We start from the raw sequence: 24,585 nt of genomic DNA on the forward strand, positions 1-24,585 counted from the left end.
CCCCCCGTGGTCCTGACATCCTTGCTCGTGTTCTCCCTCCATCTGCTCCTCATTGGGACCTTGGGAGCTCAGTCCAGTGCTCCAGTGTGGGTCTCTGTCACTATCTCCATCCATCACCAGATGAAGGTTCTTAGCCAAGAGGATAACTATATGTTTTTTCTTGGGTTCACCTACTTATGGATATCTTGAACACAAAAATTGCCCGCAATGTCATCTAATAGTCACTTTTCAAGCAAGAGCCAAGCAAATGAGGTCCGATCTCAATTTTTCAAACCATTCTTCAGAGTTGTAGGTAGGTAGTAGTAGCAGGTAAGTCCTTGCCTTGAAGGACTCTTGTTTAGCTATACTGGAACATGAGTGTCTTTTTTTTTTTTTTTTTAACATGAGTGTCTAAAACAACTTCCGCCCGAACAGGGACTTGAACCCTGGACCCTCAGATTAAAAGTCTGATGCTCTACCGACTGAGCTATCCGGGCTCTCGGCAGAAATGTCCTTTCTAGAATATCCACAGTCAAAATTAGGCCAAGAGTCCAAATTCTTTGCAAATAGTTGAAAATCCTTAGTCTTTTGCGGCGAGCAAGCTTGTGATGAAATCAAGTCTTTCTTCCTTTCTCTCATCACATGTACAGTTTGAAGACTAAAATTACTGGGAAACCCTCATGCGCGCGCCTCCGAAAAACACTTCCCGGGAGTTTTGGACCCTCTGGTCTGGTCTCCGGAGCTGGTGGAGACATTTCTAATTCCAGTCTTGTTTTCTGAGGCGTCCTAGAGTGCCTTGTGGGAGCAGCAGGGATGCATGATTTTCGAGGTTCTGTTTGTATTTGGTATTTATTGAGCATATGCTGAGTTCCAGTATCTCTGCTAATTTGGGTCTGCTAAGACCCAGGCTCGGTCGGTGCATTGTGGGGTTGGACTGATCGCAACTCGAAGCCCCCAGACCCGCTTTGAGGGACTTTTGCTCGTATTGGATAAATCACAATAGAATTTGGTAGTTCTCTCATACAAACGTATGGGATTCTAAGATCAGTTAAGAAGGCTAACACATTGCACCCTGTGGGGGGGGGGCGCTGCATGGTTGGGGGTCAGCCTCCCCGGAATTACGAGGCTCGGACGTGTTGCCGTCTAACCTCTGGACCGACCTCCACGTCTGGGAGAGCTTGCTTCACGAAGGCGGTGGAGTAGAGCAGAGTGAACCAGTGCGGGCAGATCGGTTCCGGTTCTCTCCAGCGCAGACCTGAACACCGAGGCCACGTGACTCTCTTGGTGACGTCAAGGGTTACTGTGTGGCACAGACTTGCTACGGTAACCCGAACTGCATCCCACCAAACTCTCCCCATCAAACTCTCGAATCTCCTGTGGTTTGCGAAAGTCTGGCTGAGCTAGCAGACATCCCGCAGGGCTGGTTGGTTAGCTCCGGAAGGGCTAGGGGAGACCCTGTCGCTGTGCCCACCGCAGCCTTCCCGGGTCTGGCTTCCGTCCCAGCCAGGTTCTGTTCTGAGGACCTGAGGACGGAAACTACCCGAGTGACTAACTGCCGAGCTGTCCTTGAGTGAATGGAGCGAGGGGAGACTTCAGTGGGGAAGCGGCGGAATTGGCCTCGGAAACTCAACGTACAAGAAATTCTGTTTCTTTCTTACAGTGCTCACCACACACCAAACCCTCCTGTTTATTTTTCTGCTGTTTCCCTTTTCTGTCAGACCTTGCTTTTTATTTTTTCCTTTTAAAATATTTTACTTATAAGTTTTATTTTTAGACTCTCTTGATCCCTGCATCTAGCCATTAGAAAAGAATCCGGTGTGTAGCTGGGTCTGGAGAGTTGGCTGTTGAATAAAGTGACTTTCTGGGGCAATTTGTGCTGTCGTTCTAAGTCTCAGTCCCAACGTCGTAGTTGTTGGGGAAAAAGGAAAACCACATCTACCAGAAGTGGGGTTCGAACCCACGCGGATATAAATCCATTGGATCTTAAGTCCAACGCCTTAACCACTCGGCCATTCTGGTATCCGAAAGCCTGAGGTTTTCTTTATGAGCAACTGGGACAATATTGCGAGCCTTAAACATTTCTAAAAAGCCCTAAAGTTATTTTTTTACATTGAAAAACAAAGTTCCCAGGGAGGGAGATTAGTGACTGTAATTACACCTCGCTCCTTTCTTTATCTCCTCAGACTTTGGGAGTGTGATTGACCGTGGAAGGTGATGAGAGAACGCTTTGGTAGCAGTAGCAGCAAGATTCCTGACGATCCCCAGTGAGTGGACACAGGAAACGACTGCGCTAAATTCCTTTTTTTATTTTAATGGGTGCGGCCGCCAGGCAGGACATTTTAAAGATCAAGGATTCTGTTTCATTTTGTTCTTCCTAACTCTGCTTTATTCTTCCTTACTAAAATAAAAGCGACTCTGGTGGGACTCGAACCCACAACCTTTGAATGCCTCCATTTAGTCTAGAAGTCCAATGCGCTATCCATTGCGCCACAGAGCCAGGTGTGTCTACGCCTCGGTACTGCCTACATCAGAGCCGGATCGGCGGCTCGGAACGGCACTCTCTCCTCCAACAGTAGGGTGCGCGGCAGGGAGAGAGCAGAGCATCGGCGCTAGGAAATCCGACGCCCTGAAGCTTCCCGGCTGGGGATACACAAACATTGTGATTCGTAGTTCCGTTTCCAGTGTCTCTTCGTCTAGTTAGTCTGTCTGGCTCCCCTCTCACACACGCGGTTCCATAGTGTAGTGGTTATCACGTCTGCTTTACACGCAGAAGGTCCTGGGTTCGAGCCCCAGTGGAACCATGTGGCTTGTCATGTGAGACTTTTTTTTTCCCCGCAGGAACGATTTTTTTCAGTCAGCTTGGCTTGTTGAATTTTGCTTGTGACGCATCTGAACGGTGTTTGTGGGGCTCCTGCTTAACGCTTCCCCGTTTTCTACCCGTGCTGAAAACTCTGGGTTCCGTTCGAAACTTTTTTCTTCAAGAGTTGCTTCAAGTTTTTAGTTTTTAACGACGCTGATTTAAAGTACAATGTTTTCATTATCCAATCTCTGAACGGCTTTGCCAGCACGTGGTTCCATAGTGTAGTGGTTATCACGTCTGCTTTACACGCAGAAGGTCCTGGGTTCGAGCCCCAGTGGAACCAGTGTCCCTCCCTTTTTTTTCTTATGCTTATTATTAATGTTGGGGTTTTAATCTCATTCTCTTCCGTGAATACTGCTCCCAGTAGGTTTCCACCACCCGGAGCCTGTGACACTGTCCCCTCGTGTTCTCTTCTGGGAACTGCAAGTGCTGGATTGCTTCTCCAGTGCCCCAGGGCCTCCAATAGTGGGTTCTGCGTGTCTGACTTTCCTTGGGCCACTTTTAAATGTTGCTTCTAGTGCAATACGCCCAGCCGCTTGGCGTGTTGAGGCGATGTTTCTGCAGTCCTCTCGCGGGCCGACTCACTGTGTCACACTACAGCTTCCACGACGAGAGTTTTCTTTTTTTTTCCTCTTAAAACATTTTTTTTTTCGGGGGTGGTGTTGGTGGTTGCAAAGGCAGAGGGCAGATACAAGGAAACGGGGAAACGAATGGGCTCGAGATGCATAATGTGAAAAACACACAGAATAAATAAAAAAAAAGTTTTAAAAAAGTTGCTTTCATTGCGTGGTGGAGCACGCCTACAAGCCTTGCTCTAAAGACGTTAAAAAGTTGCTACCATCAGTGCTGACTAACTGCAGGTCCGCCGGCTTCAAACTGAGCGTCCTGACATAAAAAGTTCTTATTGAGAAGTCAACGTCAGGCACAAGGGAAGCAATTCAAAATTCTTCCTCTCATTTTCAATTGTTTGAAGTTTCTTTTGTTACCTCCTAGAAGTATCCAATTGCAGTCCTGCACAAGTGCATCTTCTCATGGTGCACCAGGTAGCAGACAGTCCACGTGGACCAGACATTTAAACAGTGTTTTGTTACATGCTGATCAGCAGCGAACAGCATAGTTTTTAGTGCATAATCTTAAAACAGGGCAACATTTTCCAAGTAGGAAAAATTAAAAGCCTTTAAACGACGACTTTGACGTTGTAAAACCCTTTCATTTCATTTCGGCAGAGACCATCAGAACTATAGTGCAAAGGCCAACGGCAAGTCTGGGAAATGTGTTCCCAGAGTTTGTCCTAACCTGGGACTGGGGTTGGCGTGGGCAGCGTCTTCGTGGTGCAGCACAGGCAGGGTGTCGCCAGCCTCTGACGCTGTCACGTGCTGAAGGCAGCCCAATTCTTGGGTTCTTCCTGCTCCCTCTTCTGAGATGTTCCCTGAACCTGGGGGTTGCGGGGCGAGGTTTGTGATCCATAAAGAAGGCTCAGAGTCACTTATCTCAGTCCTTGGCTGGTCAACGTCCCTTGAACTAGGGCCTTGGGCAGAGCTCATAACAGTGTCTCTGCCTACCTGTTGTGTGCCTGTTTGTCGACAAAACAAGAGGATTTGGTTAAGCGACAGTCTCCACATAGTCAGCACGGGGTTAAAATTGTTGTATTTTGGCAGGCACACTTGGCACAGTTTGAGGACAGCATTGGGTTTTTCCCTCATTGACATTTTTGAGAGTTGCTAACTGCTGAACATCTTGGCTTGGTGGGCTGATTTCTTTGACTTCTCTTTTCTCTGGGTCCTTACCCTGTCTTTCTTTCCTTTTTGTGGAAATTTAGTTAAAATATAACATCACTTCCCCTTCTGTTTTCTTCCTCCACCCTCTCCCATGTCTTTGCCCCCTTATTCCCTCTGGAATTGATGACTTCTTTTTCTGCAACTGTTATTGTTAACACACACACACAGAGATAAATTTACCACATAAATATATAGATACAATCTGCTGAGTGTGTTTAGTGTTGCTTAAATGTATATCATTTCAGGGGTGACAACTTGGTATTGAATAAACAAATGGGGGCGATTATTTCTCCCTTTCTCGTCGGTTTTTAGTTGCCTGTAGTTTTTTGTCTAGGGATGGGTGGGACCTCGTAGTTGTTTGAATGTAATTGGCCCCCATAATCTCATAGAGAGTGGCACATTAATGACTTTGTTGGAGTAGATATGGCCTTGTTGGGGGAAGTGTGTCACTGTGGGGATAGGTTTTGAGATGTTACATATGCTCAAGCCATGTCCACTGTCTCAGACTACTTCCTGTTATCTGTGTATCAAGATGTAGCTCCTTCTCCACTCTCAGCTCCTTCTTTAGCACCACGTCTGCCTGTGTGCCACCGTGTTCCACCACGATGATAACGAACTAAGCCTCTGAAGCTGTAAGTCACCCAACTGAATGTTTTTTTTTTATTTTTTTTTATTTTTTTTTTATAAGAGTCACTGTGGTCGTGGTGTCTCTTCGTAGCAGTAGAAACCCTGACTCAGAACAGACCCCAAGAGAGTCCTGCTACCTGGGGCTAGCTAGCTCATGAATCTCAGAGGAGAGTCCACTGCTACCACTTTACCAGACCCAACTGCACATTTCCTAAACCACACTCATCCTTACAGCCACAGATACGCTCAGTTCCTAACCCTCATCCAAGATGCTTGGCTCTAAAGCAAACCAAGACCTTCACAGAAAACCACAACTGGTCAAAATGCAGTGATTAGTGGAGGGAGTACAGTTACCGTGGCTTTATCTACAACACAACTCCTGCACCTGAAAGTCAAAAAGCTTCGAAGAAAAGAAGACAGAAAACTGGTGAGAGCAAAAGAGCCAGTAAGTCTGCTGTGAGATTGCGTTTCCTAGAAATGGTAGGAAAGTTGTGATATCTCAACATATGGCTGCCTACACAATGACTCAACAATGGCAATATCAGTCAACACTATATCTTAAGTGTGTCTTGGTACCTCTGTTACCTTTTTTTTTTTTAAATAAGGGTCCCAATTATAATCCATCAAAGTCCATTCTAGTGGCCACATTGTAACTTGGACACCTCTCTAAAGACCCTCTTTTCTAACAAATTCATAATTTGGGGACCAGGGGCTGAGATTTCCACATAAGATTTTGGGGTGGGCATAATTCTAACCATAGCATAAACTGTCCAAAATGAGCCACTGTTGCTTTTACCTTCTTGAAAAATTCTGTAGCTTGGATACAAAAAACGCTGATCCCTTTCTCTTCATTCCCATCACCCAGACCATGGCCAGAGCTGGACACTCTTCTGTAAGCAGCAGATTCATTGCATTTACGTCTCTACCCTTGAAGACTTCTGATGCCTTGTCCTGGGACTCCAGCAGGGCCCCCATCACTGGTCTTGCCCTACTTGATGAACAACCAGAGCAACTTCTCAAAATGTAGACATCACACAGCCCTTCATCTCCCAACCCCAGAAAGCATTTGGTCCCCATGGCCACCAGGTTCCTTGCTTTGTTTCCTCTTTTTCCTGGCTGGAGTTTGAATATGGCCCTAAAGTCTGTGTGTTGAAAAATTGGTTGCCAAGGTAAAAGCACTGGGACTATGGAGCTTACTGGGGAGGTTTAAGCCATGAGCAACTGGCCTGTATGGATAAAGTTGATTATGAAGCGGTTTGAAGCAGAAGTTCAATGTCTTGCTCCGACTGACCACACCATGCTGTCAGCCCTGTAACCAGATGGGTGGGACTCCTGGATCTTGGGCATCACAGCCTGCACAGTCATAAGCCCAATGCATTTCTGTTCACTATAAATTACCCAAGGCTGAGGTATTCCATCACAATAACATAGAATGGACTGTGATGATTGATGCAGCTTGTTACAGGGATTTAGAATCACCATGGAAACAATTGTACAAGGGAATTTCTAGAGGAGGATAATTCAGGGAGAGGACACACCCAAAATGTGAGAGGACACACACCAACATGTGGGGTCCTGAACTGAGTGAAAAGAGAAAGTGAGCTAAGTACCCTCACCATGATTCTCGGCACTCTCATTGACGATGCCATGTGGCTGCTTTCCCCAAACTCCTGCCACCAAACTTTCCTGCCACATGGACTATCCTCTTGAACTGTGAGCCAAAATAAACTGTTCCTTCCTTAAGTTGTGTTTGTCAAGTATTTTGTCCCAGCAAAAAGTAGTGAATACCCAGGCTAAGGTTCCTGGTGCTATAATTTTCAGTAAGTTAGTTGGTCCTCCTCCTCCTCTTCTGTTTTTTTTTTTTTTAAAAGATCTTTTCCAACTTCATTTTAAAAAAAGATTTATTTTCATTTTAAGTTTTTCATGTGTGTGTGTGTGTGTTGTGCACGCACATGTGTGTGCAGGTTCCTACAAAACCAGAAGAGAGTGTAGGATCTACTAGAGTTGGAGTTATGGCTGCTATAATCTGAATTCCAGTCCTTATAATAGAGCATAAGTATTTTTTTAACTGCTGAGCCATCTCTACACCCCCACTGTCATTATTAAAAAAATAATTTATTGCACCAGGCACGGTGGCACATACCTTTAATCCCAGCACTTAGGTGCTAGAGATAGAAGGATCATTTTGAGTTCAAGGCCAGCCTCGACCCAAATCAAGTTCCAGGACAACCAGGATCATTACACTGAGAAGCCCTGTCTTGAGAAACCAAAACCAAAACAAAAAAATTAATTTCTGCTTATTTTATGTGTATGAATGTTTGATGGCATCTGCGTATGATATGTATGTGTATCGCACGCATTCGTGGTGCCTGTGGAGGTCGGCAGAGGTCACTGGATCATCTGAAACTGGAATTACAGATCGGTTGCCGGCCACCATGTGGGTTCTGGGAACTGCCTTCGGCAGTGCCTCACCACTAATCCATCTCTTTAGTGCTTCCTCCACCCCCATTGTCACTCTTTTTTAAAACGCACAATTTATCTTTATTTTACGTTTGTTGTTACGTATGTACTGTGCCGTGTTGGGCTGCCATATGTCGGGGATCACCCTCTACCAGGGTGACACCACTTACCCGGGTAAGGGCACGGAGATTTAGACATATGACTAAGAATGTGAGGATGTGCATGGAAATAATCAAACAGAAACCATGTAACAGTGAGGGGGGGGCGTTCCAGTGAGTACTGAAAATGCCCTTGTTTATTTTTCCACACGCTTTTATACCCAATTCAAAAGGGGGAAGAAGGTAACTTGATACAAAGGACAACTCAGTTAATTGCTTTAACACTTTGAGACATCAAGTTATTAGCATTCTGTTACAATTTAGGCAGTGAAGCCAGCCTAGACCAAGTATCCTGAAGGCAGCCCCTCCCCAGGTAACCTCATATTACAAAAGAAGGAGCAGAAGTCTGCTTGCACATCCTGGCCATCTGTCAGGGTGCAGTGGATCTTCCCTTATGTGCCATCTTAATGTCAAAAGAACCAAGTAACCACATCCCGAGTGGGTGGATGTACAGCAACACTTGTCAACCATTTTGAGCAACCTCCAAACTCTGACCATCAGGCAAGGTGACAATAGGCTCACATTTTTGGGCCTCCACAGTTGGTTGGTATTTGGCCTACATGTGTATCTGTGTGAGGGTGTTAGAAGCCCTGGCACTGGAGTTACAGACAGGTGTGAGCAGCCATGTGGGCACCGAGAATTAAGTGAACCTAGCTCCTCTGGGAGAGCAGCCAGTGAGAGCCTTTAACTGGTAGAGCTATCTCTCCAGCCCCCAATGTTATTCTTAAAGGTCTCCTATCACCCACTCAGGACAGGGTGGCTTTGACTTCTCCTGAATGTTTTCCTGACTTCCATCCCTGGGTCACTAAGCTGGGTCACACCTTCCTTCCAGCTCTCATTCAGGTTTGTGTTATCAAGGCTGGAAGGCCTATTGGAGCAGTGGCTTAGACAAACCTGACTGAAGTTCAGACAAAGAGACAGCCTAAGAGTTTCTGGGCCCCAGTCTGCACGAGGCCCACCACTCACAAACTTCAATCAAATGTGTTTCTTAGGCAAATACTTTTAAGTAGTGTTATTTTAAAAGTTTTGATATTCTTATGAAGTAACTTTAATTCAAGTTCCTTTGTAATTCAGTTGTATTCATCAAAGAAAGAGTCTTTTTGAATCTCGTCTTTGAAGGTTTTCCAACAAAGCACAAATTTATTCATGTGAGAATTTCTTACCAGAGACTTCTATGTTTAAACTTCAAAAAAGCAAGAGAGAAAGATGTAAATGTTGGGTCCAGGGGGGTTGCGCAAAGATGGGGACAGACAACCAAAGTCTAATAAACCAGAAGCAAACTTTATTCCAGAAACCAGAATCCAGAAAAAAAAAATAAAATATGAGGCATGAAAAGCTTATCAGCTAGCTGAGACCACAGCCAAAGATGGATTTGTAAGGCTGTGGCCAAGGCCGGTTTCTGAACCCACCTTTTTATAATAGGGGCACCAAGGATTAGGTCTGAACAAAGAAATTTTTATAATCTTGAGGTAAAACTCAGACATAGATTGTCTTACTTTACAATCTCCATTAACAGAGTTTTTCAGTTAAACTAGTGTTTGAACTTAATCTATTGTCTTTCTTGGTACTTCCAGGTGGCGTTTACTGAAGCCCTGTGCTCTCCCCTTTGATGCTGCCGGTTTCACATAGCAGGGATAATGCATAACCCAGAGGTCATGTATCTATTTCCTAAAAGTTGACTCAGCTCATATCTGTAGGCTAGCCTCAGTTCGCAGAGAAATGCTTTGGCCTTGTAAATAGAGCTATGGGTTGTAAAGTGAAATAACCCACTGTTAATAGTTAATCCTCAAGCTGTTAATAAAGCTGCTGACAGTCTGTTCTCATTCTCCTAGGTTTACAACTTTATTTCTTTATTTCTATATTTCTATTTCTGGAATCTACATTTTAATTTTCTTATTCTTTGACCCTTCAGTAAAACTGGAAGCTACCAGGCATTAGGAAAATCTTGGATATTGGTCTGGCAAAAATTTGTTAAATAGTACTCAAAAATATGACCTATATATTAAAAATACTTTACTTTGTGTACATGAAAAATGTTAAGTCTCTTGTCCCTTTGAGGACTCCATAAAAAGAGAGGAAAGGGAGGGAAAACAAAGATTCAACAACAACCTAAGGGGTAGCCAGGGCCCTCAGAGGCTGAAGAGTCTGAAAAGACTCTCTTGTCCCTTAGACCCTTCAGGGTGAGCATAAAGTGGTAGTTTGAATGAGAATGGGCTGTTGGTGGAGTTTTCTTTGAGCTACCATCTCACAAACAATGGCATGAAGACTTATTATTAGTTATAAAAGCTTGTCCTGCAGCTTCAGCTTGTCCCACTAGCTCTATAACTTAAATTAACCAATTTATATTAATCTAATTTTGCTTTGTGCTTTTTACCTCTTTTCTATCTTGCACCTCCTATTTCCTCTCCATGTCCTCTGACACCTTTCCTGAGCCTAGATTTTGAAGGACTGTCCTATGTTGTCTTGGCAAAGTTCAGCAGTTGTCTTCTTTTGTGTCCTGCTTGTCCAGTTCAGACAGCATTCTGCCAGTAGTTGAGACAAGGGCAGTTTCTATGTCCAGTGGCTAACTTTGTCACAAATGAAATCAAACTCCATATGGAAGTTCTTTGATGCCCATCATCCTTTTATGAAGCAGAGTGGTGCTGCCAGGAGCAGATGTATCTCATTGTCATAAAAAAGTCTTATGTTATTAAAACATTTTAAATACCATATTCTGTAGGTTTCTGAAGTGTTTGAAGACAACCTGTCTATCTAAAATATATCTCTGTTTGACTTTGAAAAGATACCTAATGTGACTGAAGTTTTGACTTTGAAAAGATACCTATTGTGACTGAAGTTTGATTGTTATAGATGACTATTAACCTGGATTTCTTTATTATCCTAAATGGCTTTCAAGGATTAAAACTTTTTTTGTAACTTTCTTCTGTTTTTATTTATTTGTTTCTTAAAACATTTTTTCCTCATTTTACATACCAATCCCAGTTCCCTCTCCCTCCCCTCCTCTGACTCTCCCCATCTTCTCACCCAACCCTATCCACTTCTAAGAGAGGGTAAGGCTTCCCACAGAGAGTCAGCAAAGTCTGACACATCACTTTGAGGCAGTACCTAGGCCCTTACCACTATATCTAGGCTGAGCAAGGTGTCCCTCCAAAAGGAATGGGCTCCAAAAAGCCAGTTCAAGCACTAGGGATAAATCCTGGTCCCACTGCCAGTGGTCCCACAGACTGTACCAGCCATACATACAACTGTCCCCTACATTCAGAGAGTCTGGTTTGGTCCTAAGCAGGTTTTCCCGCTATCAGTCTGGAGTCAGTGAGCTCCCACTAGCTCAGGTCAGGTGTTTCTGTGGGTGTCCCCACATGGTCTTGACCACTTTGCTCATATTATCACTCATCCCTCTGTTTGACTGGACTCTTGGAGCTTGGCCCAGTGCTTAGCTGTGGATCTCTGTATCTGCTTTCATCAGTTGCTGAATGAAATTTCTATGATGACAATTAAAAAAGTCATCAACATGATTACAGCAGAAGGCAAGTTCAGGCACCTTCTCCACTATTGTTTAGGGCCTTAGTTGGGGCCTCCTGCTCTCCCTTCAACCAAGAGGCTCCAATAAAGCGTGATTTGGGAAGAATCCTCGTCTGGTGGCTGTTCTTTCCTGCTAGTCAGGGAGTTCGCCGCAGATGTGAGCTCTTGGCTGTTCCAGCTAAGATGCCCGGTGGTTGCCTTGCTTCTCAACTCTTATTTTTCAGGAATCATAAGACCAAAATAAACTCTTTATTCATTAAATTGTCTTGGCTATGGTATTTTTGTCACAGTGGTTGAAAAGCAACTAATTTAATAATTAAAAAATAACCCAAAACTCATGTTCTTAAATGTCTCTCAAAAGGACTTGGAGGGGTTGGGGAGATGGCTCAGTGGTTAAGTACACTTTTTTTTTCCCCCTGAGACAGGGTCTCTCTCTGAATAGCCCTGGCTGTCCTGGAACTAGCTCTGTAGACCTTGAACTCATAGAGATCTGCCTCCCTCTCTGTCTCTTGATTGCTGAGAGCAAAGGCTACCATGCCTGCTGCACTTATTGCTCTTGTAGAGTTTGAGTTCAACTCCCAGTACCCACAGGGTGACTCATCGCTATAGAACGAATAATAAAAACCCAGAGACAGGTATTGGGGTTCAAGCTGAAGATCAGAAAAGCAAAGCAGACAAGTCACTAAAGAGCTCTTACCTCTATGGAATCTTCAGACTGAAAGAGAGCAAGTTCCTGTTTCATCCCACCTTATATTCCTCTCTCCTACTAATTCTACTGGTATTAAAGGTATGCATTACCACTGCCTGGCCTCTATAGCTAACTAGTGTGGCTGCTGGGTTTAAAGGTGTGTGCCACCACTGCCTGTCCTGTATGGCTTATTAGTGTGGCTAACTTTGCACTCTGATCTTCAACTTGAATCCCAGTATCTGTCTCTGGGGTTTTATTATTTGTGTTACACATAACTATCTCCAGTTCCAAGGGATCTGATGCCCTGACCTCCAAAGGCATCAAACACAACAACATGCTACACATATACATGTGTTCAGAATACTCATATAAATAAAATTAATCCATCTAAAAACAAAAACCAATTAGCTACACCTCACAGTGTGCGCTGTCTGGTCAGGTGAGGGCAACCGAGTGCCTTTCGTGGACGGCATTGCAACAGAGAAGAGTTCTTTTTCTTCTTCCCTTCTCTTTTCTTTTTCTCTTCACTTCTCTTACCCGGCCTCTCCCCTTTTTGTGAGTTTATTTTAGATTCCACACCTGTGTCTGAGGTAGCAGGGATAAGAAAATCTGTACCATCTCTGAGTCAGTTATCTCAGTTCTAGTTATGCCTCTGATGAAATCTGAATTCTTTTTTGTCTTTTGAAGAGGAAGTTTGGAAGCTTTCTTAGGAAAATGGAGAGGAAATCTCCCAAAGGAAAACTAATTCCACATGAGAAGTGGCTGCATTTTATTAATTTTACTCCGGGACCATGAGAGGTCATTTTTACTCATTGTTGCCTGGACAAGACATTGTGTAACCACAATTCAGAGTCAAGAGATGGGCTGCAGATAACCTCTGTGGCAGAGTACTTGTCTAGCATGTGTGAGGCCATGGGTCTGCTGGAAAAGAGTATTCTTGATCACACACACACACACACACACACACACACACACACACACACACGAAGTGACAGTAACCCAGCAAGGCGATTTCTTTTTTGTAAAATGCACCATACCCTTAGCTGCAGTGAGCTACTTCTCCAGCCCTAAGTTTGCCATAAGCAAACAGAGCAAGCAGTCACACTGGGGTGGGGAATTCAGTCAGTTTTTATGCTAATGGTGGTGGCTGTGTCTCATTTCATTGGTGGAAATGTGACTTCGTAATCTGATGTGATTGGCTAATTCATGATCAGCTTAAGGGGAAGGATATGATAGGAAAGTCTCAGGGATGATATGAGAACAGACAGATACACAAGGGTTTCTCAGATGGGGAGGTTTACAGAATATTGGCCCTTGGTGGGTTAGCCACTTTTGATATGGAAAAAAAAATCTCACAAGTTCAATTCTTAGCATTACAAAAAAAATCAATCAACCAAAAAACAGTAACCCCAAAACAACTCCCCAGCCCCCAATAAGACCTAACTTTCTCTTGGATTCCACCTTCTTAACAGTAAAATGAGGTGTCTGAGTCATAAGCATTTGAGTTCCTAAGAGTTGACATCTAATTTTATTGTTAATTATGTGCATGTGTATGTCTGGTTCTGTCAGATGCCAGAAATGCCAGATTCTCTAGAATCGGAATTGTGGGTGTTGTGAGCTACCTGATATGAGAACCAGGATTTGAACTCAGACCCTCTGCAGGAACAGCAAGGCTTTCAACTGCTGAGCCAGCTCTCCAGCTCAAGAATGGTCAAGAATTATGTCTAAGGCTCTATGTTGTCATCAACCTCACCTAGAGAGACAATTGTCTCTATCTAGCTTTTGAGGATTCCACTGTAGTTGGAGGCCACTTGTTTGTTCCTGGCTGCTCAGCCCTGAAATAACCACACAGAAACTATATTATTTGCAATACTGTTTGGCCAATAGCTTAAGCATATTTCTGGCTAACTCTTATATCTTTATTTATTATGTATACAATATTCTGTCTGTATGCCTAAAGGCCAGAAGAGGGCACCAGACCTCTTTACAGATGGTTGTGAGCCACCATGTGGTTGCTGGGAATTGAACTCAGGACCTTTGGAAAAGCAGGCAATGCTCTTAACCACTGAGCCATCTCTCCAGCCTAACTCTTATATCTTAACCCATTTCTATTATTTTATATTTTACCAGAGGTTTGTGGCCTACCAGCAAGGTTCTGGCTGGCTGCTAGCCTCTTTCTCCTCTGGTGGCTCCATGACTTCTCCGACTCCACCTACTCTCTGTCTCTACATCTTTTCTAGCCTGGCTATATTCCATTAAGCCATTGGCTGAAAGCAGTTTTTTTTTTTTAAACTCATTAACCAATAAAAGCAGCACATATACAGGAGGCCTTCCCACACCAACCACTCCACTGTACAATAAAGATAAACACTAGTCTCACCATGGTCTATTGATTAGGGTCTTCTGTCTTTGAGTTTTGATTTTTCTAATTGGAGACTTACAGCATCTATTCCTTTTCAGAACGTTGGAGCCTTTTCCTGAGTCTTCTCATGGCTGACTTCATTTCCTGGTTCCTCAGGGTGTAGATCATTGGGTTTAGGACAGGGATGATGACAGTGAAAGTGATGGACACAGCTCTGTCCATGGGGAGGGCAGTGAATGGTCGGGCATAGACATAGATGCAGGGCACAAAATGCAGGGTGACCACAGTGATGTGGGAGGTGCAGGTGGAGATGGCTTTCCTCCTGCCCTCTCCTGTGTGTGACCTCAGCATTGTCAAGATGACTGTGTAGGACACCAGCAGAAAGACAAACCAGAGGGTAGAGATCAAACCATTGTTAGAAATCATTAAGACCTCAAGGGTGAAGGTGTTGGTGCAGACGAGCTTGAGAACCTGTGGGACATCACAGTAGAAACCATCAACAACATTGGGTCCACAGAAGGGGAGTGGGAGCAAGAGAGAAATCTGCACAATGGAGTGGACAAAGCCCCCCACCCAGGAGGCCACGATGAGGGCTGTGCACCGCCCCTTACTCATGATGGTCACATAGTGCAGGGGCTTGGAGATGGCCATGTAACGATCAAATGCCATCACAGAGAGAGAGAAAATATCTGCCCCACCAAGCAGGTGGAAGAAAAACATCTGAGTGAAGCAGCCATTGAAGGAGATGGTCTTCCTTCTTGAGAGAAGGTCCACTAGGACCTTTGGAGCAGTGATGGAGGAGAAACAGATGTCTAAGATGGAGAGGTTGCGGAGCAGGAAGTACATAGGGGTGTGGAGGCGGGACTCCCAGGTCACAGAGACCATGATGAGGAGGTTGCCCAGCACAGTTGCTGTGTACACCAAGAACAAGAAAAGAAACAAGACCAAACTCAGATCTTGGGACTGGGTCAGTCCTTCAAAAACAAACTCTTTCACCCTGCTGTAATTCCTCTGTTCCATTGGCTCATGTTTCCTCTGCTTCTCCTGTTACCTGGGGAGGAAATAATTTTGTTACAGAAAAGCACATCATCAGAAAACAAAAGAAATGTGGACTGTGCTTTGAGTGTTATTGTGTTATAAAAATTTGTTACATTTACTGAGTGTGTGTATGTGTGTGTCATGGCACGCCACGGACCACTCCTGGAGGTCAGAGGACCACCTATGTAAGTCAGTTCTCTTCTTCCACTGTGTAGGTCCTGGGTATTACATTATCAAGTTTAGTGGTAAGTGCTGTACTTACTGAGCCACCTTGCCGGCCCTGGGTTTGGTTCCCTTCATTGTTCATGTGCTTTTGTACTCCCTCTACTCCATAGTCTGTCCTTCCTGAGGCTGCTCTCTGACCCCACTTCCCATCGGCACTGAGCTATTTTGCTAGTTTTCCTGCTTTAGTCTCCTTTAAGGCTGAGACCACGCAAATCTCACTCCCTAGTTTTACCCCTAATTATTTGCTAGTCTATCAACAACTCAGAAAATTTCATTGCTTGCAGACATTTTTAGTTTATAAAATGGTCAGGTATTTTTTTCAGCATAAACACTTTACAAGACCTATTGACACTGGACTACACGCACCATTTAGATAGTGCATAAGAAGGTCATTTTTTCATGTAAGTTTAAAGTGTGATAGAGAATAGTAGAGAACAAAGATGACAGCTTGGGACACACGAGCTTTGATGTGCACCTCGAGGACTGAAGGAGTAACGTGGAGCAATGGCCCAATGTTTAAAGGTGCAGGGACCCTGGAGTCTTAGTGTCTCATCAGTGGAATTTGTGCACTAGTGACCACAGGGAGGTAAGGTGTTTGTAGCCCATAAGCAACATTAAAAGAACTTGCCCTAGCCCTTCTAGCCTTGGGGCTTTACTATTGAATTGTTTTCAATGTGTTGTCCTCAGTAGGCAGTATTCTGCCCACGACTTACCAGCACTTAGCCTTTAATTGGTCATAAACTCCACCTGCCAGGGTTTGTTCCTGACAGTGAACTTGAGGCTGATTGGTATTAGTTAAAAAAAAAAAAAAAAACCTAAACCCGCTGCGATCAAGAATTTCGTTACAGTTAATGTATGAAACATATGAAACGGTGTGCTGATTTCTAGCTGTTTAGTCATTTCTCAGTCAGGCAGTGTTTCTAGATTTCTCTATCTGAAAACAGAGGAAATAAAAGTAAAGGTTAAGTGCAGCCAAGTGTGATGATTCATTATATTGAACGTTTTTCGGTGGCTGCTGTAGGCTGAATTCAGGCATAAAGACATCCTACCACTGAGTCCGTCTCTTCAGTACCGTCTAGACATATCACTAGGACAATTATCACGAAACATTGCAAATATCACAGAAATGTTGGTATGAGGAGAGGCAACCGACATGCATGACTAAATAAACAAAGAGAATTGTTTAATACAGATGGGCCGGGTGAAGAGCCCATGAAAATGTGTCTCTAGTCAAGGGGTCCTAGTTCTGGGATCACACTTTTACTTCAGGTCTTTGTACATGGTCAGGGGCTGTTAGCATTGAAATAAGAGTCTTGTTTCTGACTGGCCTTGACTGGGTCTCAGCAGCAACCATATTCACTGAGGAGAATTTCTGAGACTCTGAAATCTCTCCTGGGAATATTCCTCAGGCCCAGAGGTTTCTGGCCCACTGATTTCTTCTCATAAGAATTAACTTCCTGCTTCTGGACTTAAGTATTTCAATTCTTGGTGCCCAGAGACAGACATTGAGAGCAAGTAATATTTTTTAAAACACAAGGGTGTTTTTCTCACTCTCATCTATGATATGATAACTGCGATAGAAAATATCTAACTATGGGGTACTGCTTAAACATCCTTGGAAAAGTCTATTCAGATAACTGCGATAGAAAATATCTAACTATGGGGTACTGCTTAAACATCCTTGGAAAAGTCTATTCAACCAGATGTCACGAGGCTATTGAAAAGATCCAGGCTGCTCTGCAAATGAGGGTAGAGGAGGGCTTCATGACACACCAGTTGAAAGAAACAGGTTGCATAAAACTATATAAAATAGAATTTATTTATAGTTGTTTATAAAAATCCTCAAGGCTGAGGGGTCTCTGGGGGCCCTCTTGTGTGGACCTCACTCCCTTCTTCCTGATTTCCATCACTAACCAAGCCTCTGGGGCCAGGCCTTCCAGGGGAGAAAGAGCCTCCATTCCTCTGGGACACTCTCCCAGCCACAGGCCCTCCTTGAGATGTAGAGGGCAGAGTGGGCCCTGGGGCCCCTACATCACTGTCTTTCGTTGTAAGTGAATGGGATTTTAATGATGCCCACACCACGCCATTATGTGTGATGGTGTCAGAGACCAGCTTTGACATAAATACCACTTACCAGGGTGGGGGATGGGGATTAGAGGAGTAGTAAAAGGCACAATGACGCTAGTGAAAATAATAAAACAGAAAACAGGATAGCACCGGGAGGGAGTTCCAGTGAGTTCTGAAATTGTTTGGTTTAATTTCTATTTGCTTAAAATACTCCTGACCCCAAAAGGTAGGAGTAAGATAAAAAAGTGCATTAACATGATACAAGGAAATGAACATACCAATTGAAGGTTGCAGGCTACATTTCTAGGTAAACATTTTGTTGTTAGAACAAGAAAAGTAGCATTTACACAATAGATCAAAACATTCTGTAGGCAAACCTGGGTGGAATCCATCCTTATCTCCCTAAGAGAGTAGGAAATTTGTTGATTCCTTAGACTTTTGTTTGAGGTAGAAACAGATCTACTTCTCTATTCCTGAAATACAAGATGCTGTGTTGTGGCCATAAGCAATTTAGTTGAAGAAAAAAAAATCCTCACAATTGATGACAAATGAATCTTTGCTAAATTAGTACTGAAGGCGATTTCCATATTGTGTATCCATGGACATATCCCCTTTGCTCGATTATCTAACAATTACCTATGCAACAGTATTGTTTGAATATACACGCATAGATACATAAACACTACCAGAAAAAGAAGTGAGAGAAAAACTAAAAGGATATTTTCTACTGTCGTTTCAAGAAAAAGTTGTTGGTTAAGGATTAAGTCTGACACAAGCATGTGTGTTTATTCGGGGCCGGAGAGAGGACTCAGGGGTGAAGAGCGCACATGGTGGCTCACAACCATCTGTAATGAGCTCTGGTGCCCTCTTCAGGCTAGCAGGCGTACAGCGACATTGTCTACATAATAAATAAATCTTTAAAACGTGTATTTATCAAGAGACCTCTGCTCCAGTATTACAGATTGATCTCAGGGCTTCAGCATGCTAGGCAAGAACTCTACCACTGAGCTAAGTAAGCTCCCAGGGCCTCTCTAGCTCTCTCCCTATATTTATTATGCAGTATCTAAAGCACCATAGAGTTATATATAAAAGTAACAACAGCAAAACAAAACCAACAAAACAAAACCCCAGCTATGTCCGATGCACCTGTTACCATTCAAGGCAGCACAGACACCTGAGTTCTCTGGCGATGTTGGTGTCGCAGGACTATAATGACTGCCTCTGGGGCAGTGGTGACATCCAGACCCAGATGTTGCCGAGGACTATGTTGTTGGGGTCCGTGCCCCTACCATGGCTGGGTCCTAAGTTGCCACTAAAGGTCACATAGAGGCCTAGTGTTAGGGTTACAACCTGAGGCCCTTGGTGGTGTCTAGTGAACCATTCCCTCCTGAGTGGCCATTCGTTCTATCCGGAGTCAGGATGTCGTCTGGGCTCACGGTGCTGCCGAGGGCCATGTCTGAGTCTGTGGTCCAGCTACACCTAGGGTCTGTGTGAATGTCTGTGGCCTGTGTCACCTCAGGAGGCCTTAGGAACCATGCGAGATGAAATCGGAGAACCATGCTGAGCTGGCCCCACCCTTCGCTGGTCTTGGGAAAGCTGACCTTGCCTCTTGCTGACCCCCACCTCACCACAGGCCAGGGGGAACCGACCCTAGGGACCTGACTCCACCCCTTCTCCTGAGGTGGGTGGCCCCACAGGGCTCTGGACTGACCAGCTTGGCTGCCATCCAGGCCCACAGCTGGGCCTTGGGTTGATCCATCCCAGCATCTACCCCATCTAGGACTTACTGGAGCTGTTGAAGAGACTGGTCCTGTAGACTGATACCTGAAAGATTCCAAGACACATGGCAGTCCCAGGATATCCCAGAGGAGTTCCGGTGAGGACCCAGTGATGGCGGTGTGCCAGAAACCAGAGACTTGAGCCAGACCAGTGACTCATTGCAATGAATGTTCGCTAGTAAAACTGATGGGACAAAGTGAAGCCCCCCAATGCCACCAGGACGAATGAAGAGATGGTGGAGAGGCAGGAAAGAAGGAGAAGCAAAGAGATTTTTCTGTTTTTTTTTTTGGCTTTTATTTGCTTGCTTGCTTACTTTGATTTATTTCCTTTTGTGTGTGTGTGTGGTGCGGCAGGATGAGGGGAGGATTTCGGGGGACCAGAAGGTGAGTAGAATTGGGGTGCATGTTGAGAAACTCTCAAAGAGTCAATAAAGAAGTTAAATATTTAAAAAAAACTAGCTTATTTTTATGACTTCTATTATATCTCTTATTCTTCACTTGGTCAGACTTATAAGCTGGTACTGAAGAGATCAATACAGAAATAGTATGACAGAAATATAAGGTCTTATGAAAGGCAATTCTGAGACTAGAATCAAAGTCACAGAGCATCTTACAGGGCGGAGGGATCTGTGAGTTCCCATTGACAGCCAGAGCCACCCAAAGGCAAGAGAGGGAGCACAGACCAAGCCTGAATCCTCTTGCAGGTGAGGAACTGGTGGTTAGGAGGGGGGAAGTGCTTGGTTCCTCCTCCCCACCACAAAGTTAACCATCTTGTAAATTTGCATTATTTGGAATTCCATTAAAGTTTGATGGGAAGTCTTCAGACTGGAACCCTCCCTGTGACGTCTGTGCTGGGTGTTTGGGGGCAGTTCAGGTGGCTGAATTGGAACAGGGAAGGATTGCAAATAAGAAACCTTAGCTGTGCCTTGGGCTCCATCTGTGGAAGGTCAGTGGTTTGGGAAGCAGATAAAACGTGGACGGTGGGGCTTATGTAGCTGTGCGCGTGAAAGAGAACTAGAGGAGAAATTTTAAAAAACGCTCTCTTGCCGGGCAGTGGTGGTACATGCCTTCAATCCCAGAACTTGGGAGACAGAGGCAGGTGGATCTCTGAATTTGAGGCCTGCCTGGTCTATGGAGCTAGTTCCAGGACAGCCAGGGCTATGCAGAGAAACCCTGTCTAGAAACCGCAACCCCTCCCCCCCAACCAAACCACTCTCTTTGCTTTGTTTTCTGTCTTCAAAAATGTAACAGGACCAACAGCTGGATGTTCTGTAAAGAAACCAGCCTCGAAAGTGATCAAATCACCAGCCCACTGACAAGTACCAAGCTGATAGCCTTCCATGTTCAATGACAGGAACAAGAAATGGAGACCAGTAGAGTCAATCAGAACTTCCGGAGATGTATGTACCACATTGGAGCAGAATAAACAAACTGGGTATAAGGAGTTTTCCTTTTTTTTTTTTTGGCAAGATAAACTTGAAATCCCAAGTACTTTGTTACCAATATACCTGAGAAAATGCACTCTAATAAAGTAGGCTTTTGAGTGTTACAGTTCCTAACTTGAGGAAAACCCCCAACCCCATCACCCACATCTTCTAACAGGTTGAGCTTTCCTGTGTCCAAGCGAACAATAGATTATTCCTCTCTGCACTGTCCTGGCGTTTAGAATTAACAACTACCACCCCACACTTTCTGACATGCATCACCGACATGCAAACCCTTTCTAGATAATCCACAGCAATATTTTAAAGTTGGTTGTGTACAGACGCATGTCCCCAGATACATGATCAGACACACAAACATACTCTTTAAGGTCTTGACTTCATACTGACACCCCATTAAAGACCCTCAAACTCTGATTCCCACCTGAGAAGTAGAGGTGGCTGTATAAACTGACCTTAGACCTTAGTAATTTGTCTTGGATTTCTTCTCCTTAAGGAAGACATGCACCTGAGGGTTAGTATCTTCTCTCTTTAAAGCGCCAAGAATCTCTTCTGCATGGCTTTACCATGCTTCTCTGTAGCATGCCTGCCCTGCATGCCACTCCCTCTGCCCCAGGACCGATAGAAGAATCACCAAAGACAGTATTGTTGGGCACGATTATTGAAGTTCAGTGGCCAGACTTTTTCTTTTGGGAGAAAATTCTGTTGGGAGTTATTATAAAGAGCTACACCAGAAGATGTGTACAAACAAGCAGTTTGGCTTGGAGACTCGCCTCATGTAGGCAGGGGAGGGCACGAATCCTCATAGACCCTGTACCCAGAGCCCAGGTTATCTTTGCTTAATAGGCTCAGAGGGAGTCAACAAGTCTGTGTGTAAGAGATAGGAACTTAGGAAAAATGAACACAGTTTCTTATTTGGATATTTCATCGTGTCTATTTTTTCTTCTTGATCTATTACATATTCAGAGATCCCATAGAGACAGGAAAACACATTTCCCTTTGTTCTTAAAGTTTCCATGTTAACTATTATTTATTTATATTTTTCCTGTGTGTGTGTGAGAGAGAGGCATGTGTTATGTTCCAACGTATATGCATGTGTGTTTTGGTGCATGTGCCCATGCTAATGGGTGTGGAGGCCGGAGGTTGAAACTGGGTGCCTTCTCTTCCCTTGATTGCTCTCCACCTTACTTTTTGAGACAGTGTCCCTCACTTGATAGATTGCTCATGTCCAAGTTGAGACTCCCGAGGCTGACACGATCTTCAAGTCCAGGAACTAAACACTTCCTTGTGTGATGCAGACACTTTCCATCACCTCCACTCCTTTTCCTTTGTAAATATTCCTGATTAAACTGCTTTCAGAGTGCTTTCTTATTTTGCAAGGATATATCACATTTTCTTTTAGAACTTGTGAGCTCTTTGGTATCAGGTGTGAAGATCAAAGAATACATAACCAAATAAACCAAAGGACAACTGAATAGAGGTGGGCTAAGAGACCAGTTCATGAAAGTACGTCTCTAGTTGAGGGTTCTTTTGAGGAAGCCAGAAGAAACCAGAAGAGTATCTGGGCGACAGTCATTTTAGGAGATGGTTTTCTCCCTGACACACTGATGAGGAAGTGTGATGACGGAAAGCAGATGTCATAAACAGACTGTGGAGCAGGAAGTTCATGGGGATGTGAGAGCTTCATGGTGATGGTGCTGAGCTTTCCTGTGATAGTTGTCTCTTACACCAGAAGCAAGACCGATAAGATCTAGCTCAGCTCTTGGGATTGAGCAATTTCCAGGAAGTTAAATTCTTTCACTGTGATGTAATTTCCCAGATCCATTGGGCCACATATTCCTTTCCAAGTGCATCTCTGCCTTCTCCTTCGCAGGGTTTCTTTTCTCTGTGTAGCCCTGGCTATCCTCAAATGTGCTGGCCTTGAATTTAGAGATCTGCCTTGCCTCTGTCTACCAAGCGCTGGGGTTAAAGGTGTGCACCACTATACCTGGCAAACATTCTTTTTGAAATGTGTGCTCTGTGATTACACACATTTTGGATGCAGCTTTTACTTGAAAGATGACCAGAATTTCGACTCAGTCATTAAGTGGGTAGATTCTGCCACTAATGCAATGCAACATAAGAGACATGAACTCTTTACAAGAGGGGGTATCCAAACACCAGTTCAACTTCATATTAGCTTAGAATCATAGATTAAAGTTACAACAGAGGATCATTACACACACACACACACACACACACACACACACACCCCAGAAAGACTAGAATGAAAAAGAGGAAAGGAAATGATGAAAAAATTTTAACAATAGTAAAGCAAATGAAAAATATCAAGAGAAGGTACAGGTTTGGGATTGCTGGAACCCTTATACAGTGTAAGTGGCGTGTGAGATTGGTACAGCCACTTTACTGCTTGATTATTTTATTTTCCTGTGGTATATCTTTCATCAGCTTCAGGGTATCTCTTTGAAAAGATATATTTATTTTACTTTTCGTGTGTACATAAAGATATAAATGTATATTTAATTCACTTTTCATTGTTTACATATATGCATATGTATCACATGCATGTTCGGTGCCCATGGAGGTCAGAAGAAGACATCAAATCCCTTGGGTCTAGAATGCTAATGGTTGTGAACCACCATGTGATTGCTGGGAACTGAACTTGGGTCTTTGGCAAGAGCAACGAGAATAGCTAATCACTCAGCTATCTCTGCAGCCCATTAGGATGTCTCTTTGAGCTTCATAAATGGCAAGAAAGCCTATTGCCGTGTTTTAATGAGAGAGATCTGGGAATTTTCAGATGATACAGATTTTTGAATTCAGTATAATTTCCAACTCTTTCTATTCTGTGTTTTTCTTCGGTAATTTGGAAGAATAATAAAGAAGAGCGACAGGTCAGTGTGTATGTGTGTGTCGGGGGGAAAGCTTGTGAGGTAGATAAATAGAGATGCTATAATGGTGACATTTGCTTATTACTAAGGATTAATCATGTGGCAACCATTATGCTTCATACATACAATCTTGTTTGAACCTTCAGATTCTGTGAGATGGGTATTATAATTTCTTTCATGTAGATATGCAGTGAATAGCCTTTGGAGAGAAGACATAGCTTGCTCAAGATCTCAGAACTGGCAGGTGGTAGATAAATGACTGGTGTCTATGGCAACGCTTCCAGCTGCCCGACTTTAGTACATTCTCAGACAGTAACACCAGTCTATATGGCCTTTCCTTAAATACCAACAGATTCGAAACCAGACAGGCATGGGTTTTATCTTCTCTTTCTCTCCCTCCTGACCTCCTTCTCTCTCCTATCTTTATTCCTTTCCACCCAGCAAGTAGCAGGGAATGTGAGTAGAGACATCAACCTGAGATTGACCTTGTAAGTTCACAACTGTAGAGTCACTTGGATGCTGGGGATGGGTTGGTCCCTGTATGGAGTTCTCAAGGGGCTGGTCCTGTTTAAACTTATCACAGGAATGTCAGCCTGGCAAGTCTTATTCTGTATTAAAATAAACACCTTTAGGTCATGATGAAAACTCTTTTTTTTTAAAATTTTTTTTATTTTTTTTTATTTTATTGAGAATAAGAAAAAAAAGTTTCC

The 24,585-nt window shown here is 43.8% G+C and overlaps 1 protein-coding gene and 5 non-coding genes across 6 annotated transcripts; 2 read left to right on the top strand and 4 right to left on the bottom strand.

The window, feature by feature from the left end:
• Positions 1-403: 403 nt before the first annotated feature.
• Positions 404-476, bottom strand: Trnak-uuu (transfer RNA lysine (anticodon UUU)). Its single transcript has one exon. It is a non-coding gene; the product is annotated as a tRNA-Lys (tRNA).
• A 1,439-nt stretch (positions 477-1,915) lies between these two features.
• Trnal-uaa (transfer RNA leucine (anticodon UAA)) lies at positions 1,916-1,998 on the bottom strand. Its single transcript has one exon. It is a non-coding gene; the product is annotated as a tRNA-Leu (tRNA).
• Positions 1,999-2,389: 391 nt separating this feature from the next.
• Trnar-ucu (transfer RNA arginine (anticodon UCU)) lies at positions 2,390-2,476 on the bottom strand. The gene is given in 2 exon segments: positions 2,390-2,425; positions 2,440-2,476. It is a non-coding gene; the product is annotated as a tRNA-Arg (tRNA).
• Positions 2,477-2,707: 231 nt separating this feature from the next.
• On the top strand, positions 2,708-2,780 carry Trnav-uac (transfer RNA valine (anticodon UAC)). Its single transcript has one exon. It is a non-coding gene; the product is annotated as a tRNA-Val (tRNA).
• Positions 2,781-3,049: 269 nt separating this feature from the next.
• Trnav-uac (transfer RNA valine (anticodon UAC)) lies at positions 3,050-3,122 on the top strand. Its single transcript has one exon. It is a non-coding gene; the product is annotated as a tRNA-Val (tRNA).
• Positions 3,123-14,518: 11,396 nt separating this feature from the next.
• Positions 14,519-15,454, bottom strand: LOC126498679 (olfactory receptor 4D9-like). The gene has a single exon (XM_050137557.1). It carries the CDS (start codon positions 15,452-15,454, stop codon positions 14,519-14,521), a length of 936 nt encoding a protein of 311 aa, XP_049993514.1.
• Positions 15,455-24,585: the final 9,131 nt, after the last annotated feature.

The sequence above is a fragment of the Alexandromys fortis genome, unplaced genomic scaffold (assembly GCF_014885135.2).
Source record: "Alexandromys fortis isolate MF-2015 unplaced genomic scaffold, M_Fortis_MF-2015_v1.1 scaffold_3, whole genome shotgun sequence".
Classification (NCBI taxonomy): domain Eukaryota; kingdom Metazoa; phylum Chordata; class Mammalia; order Rodentia; family Cricetidae; genus Alexandromys; species Alexandromys fortis.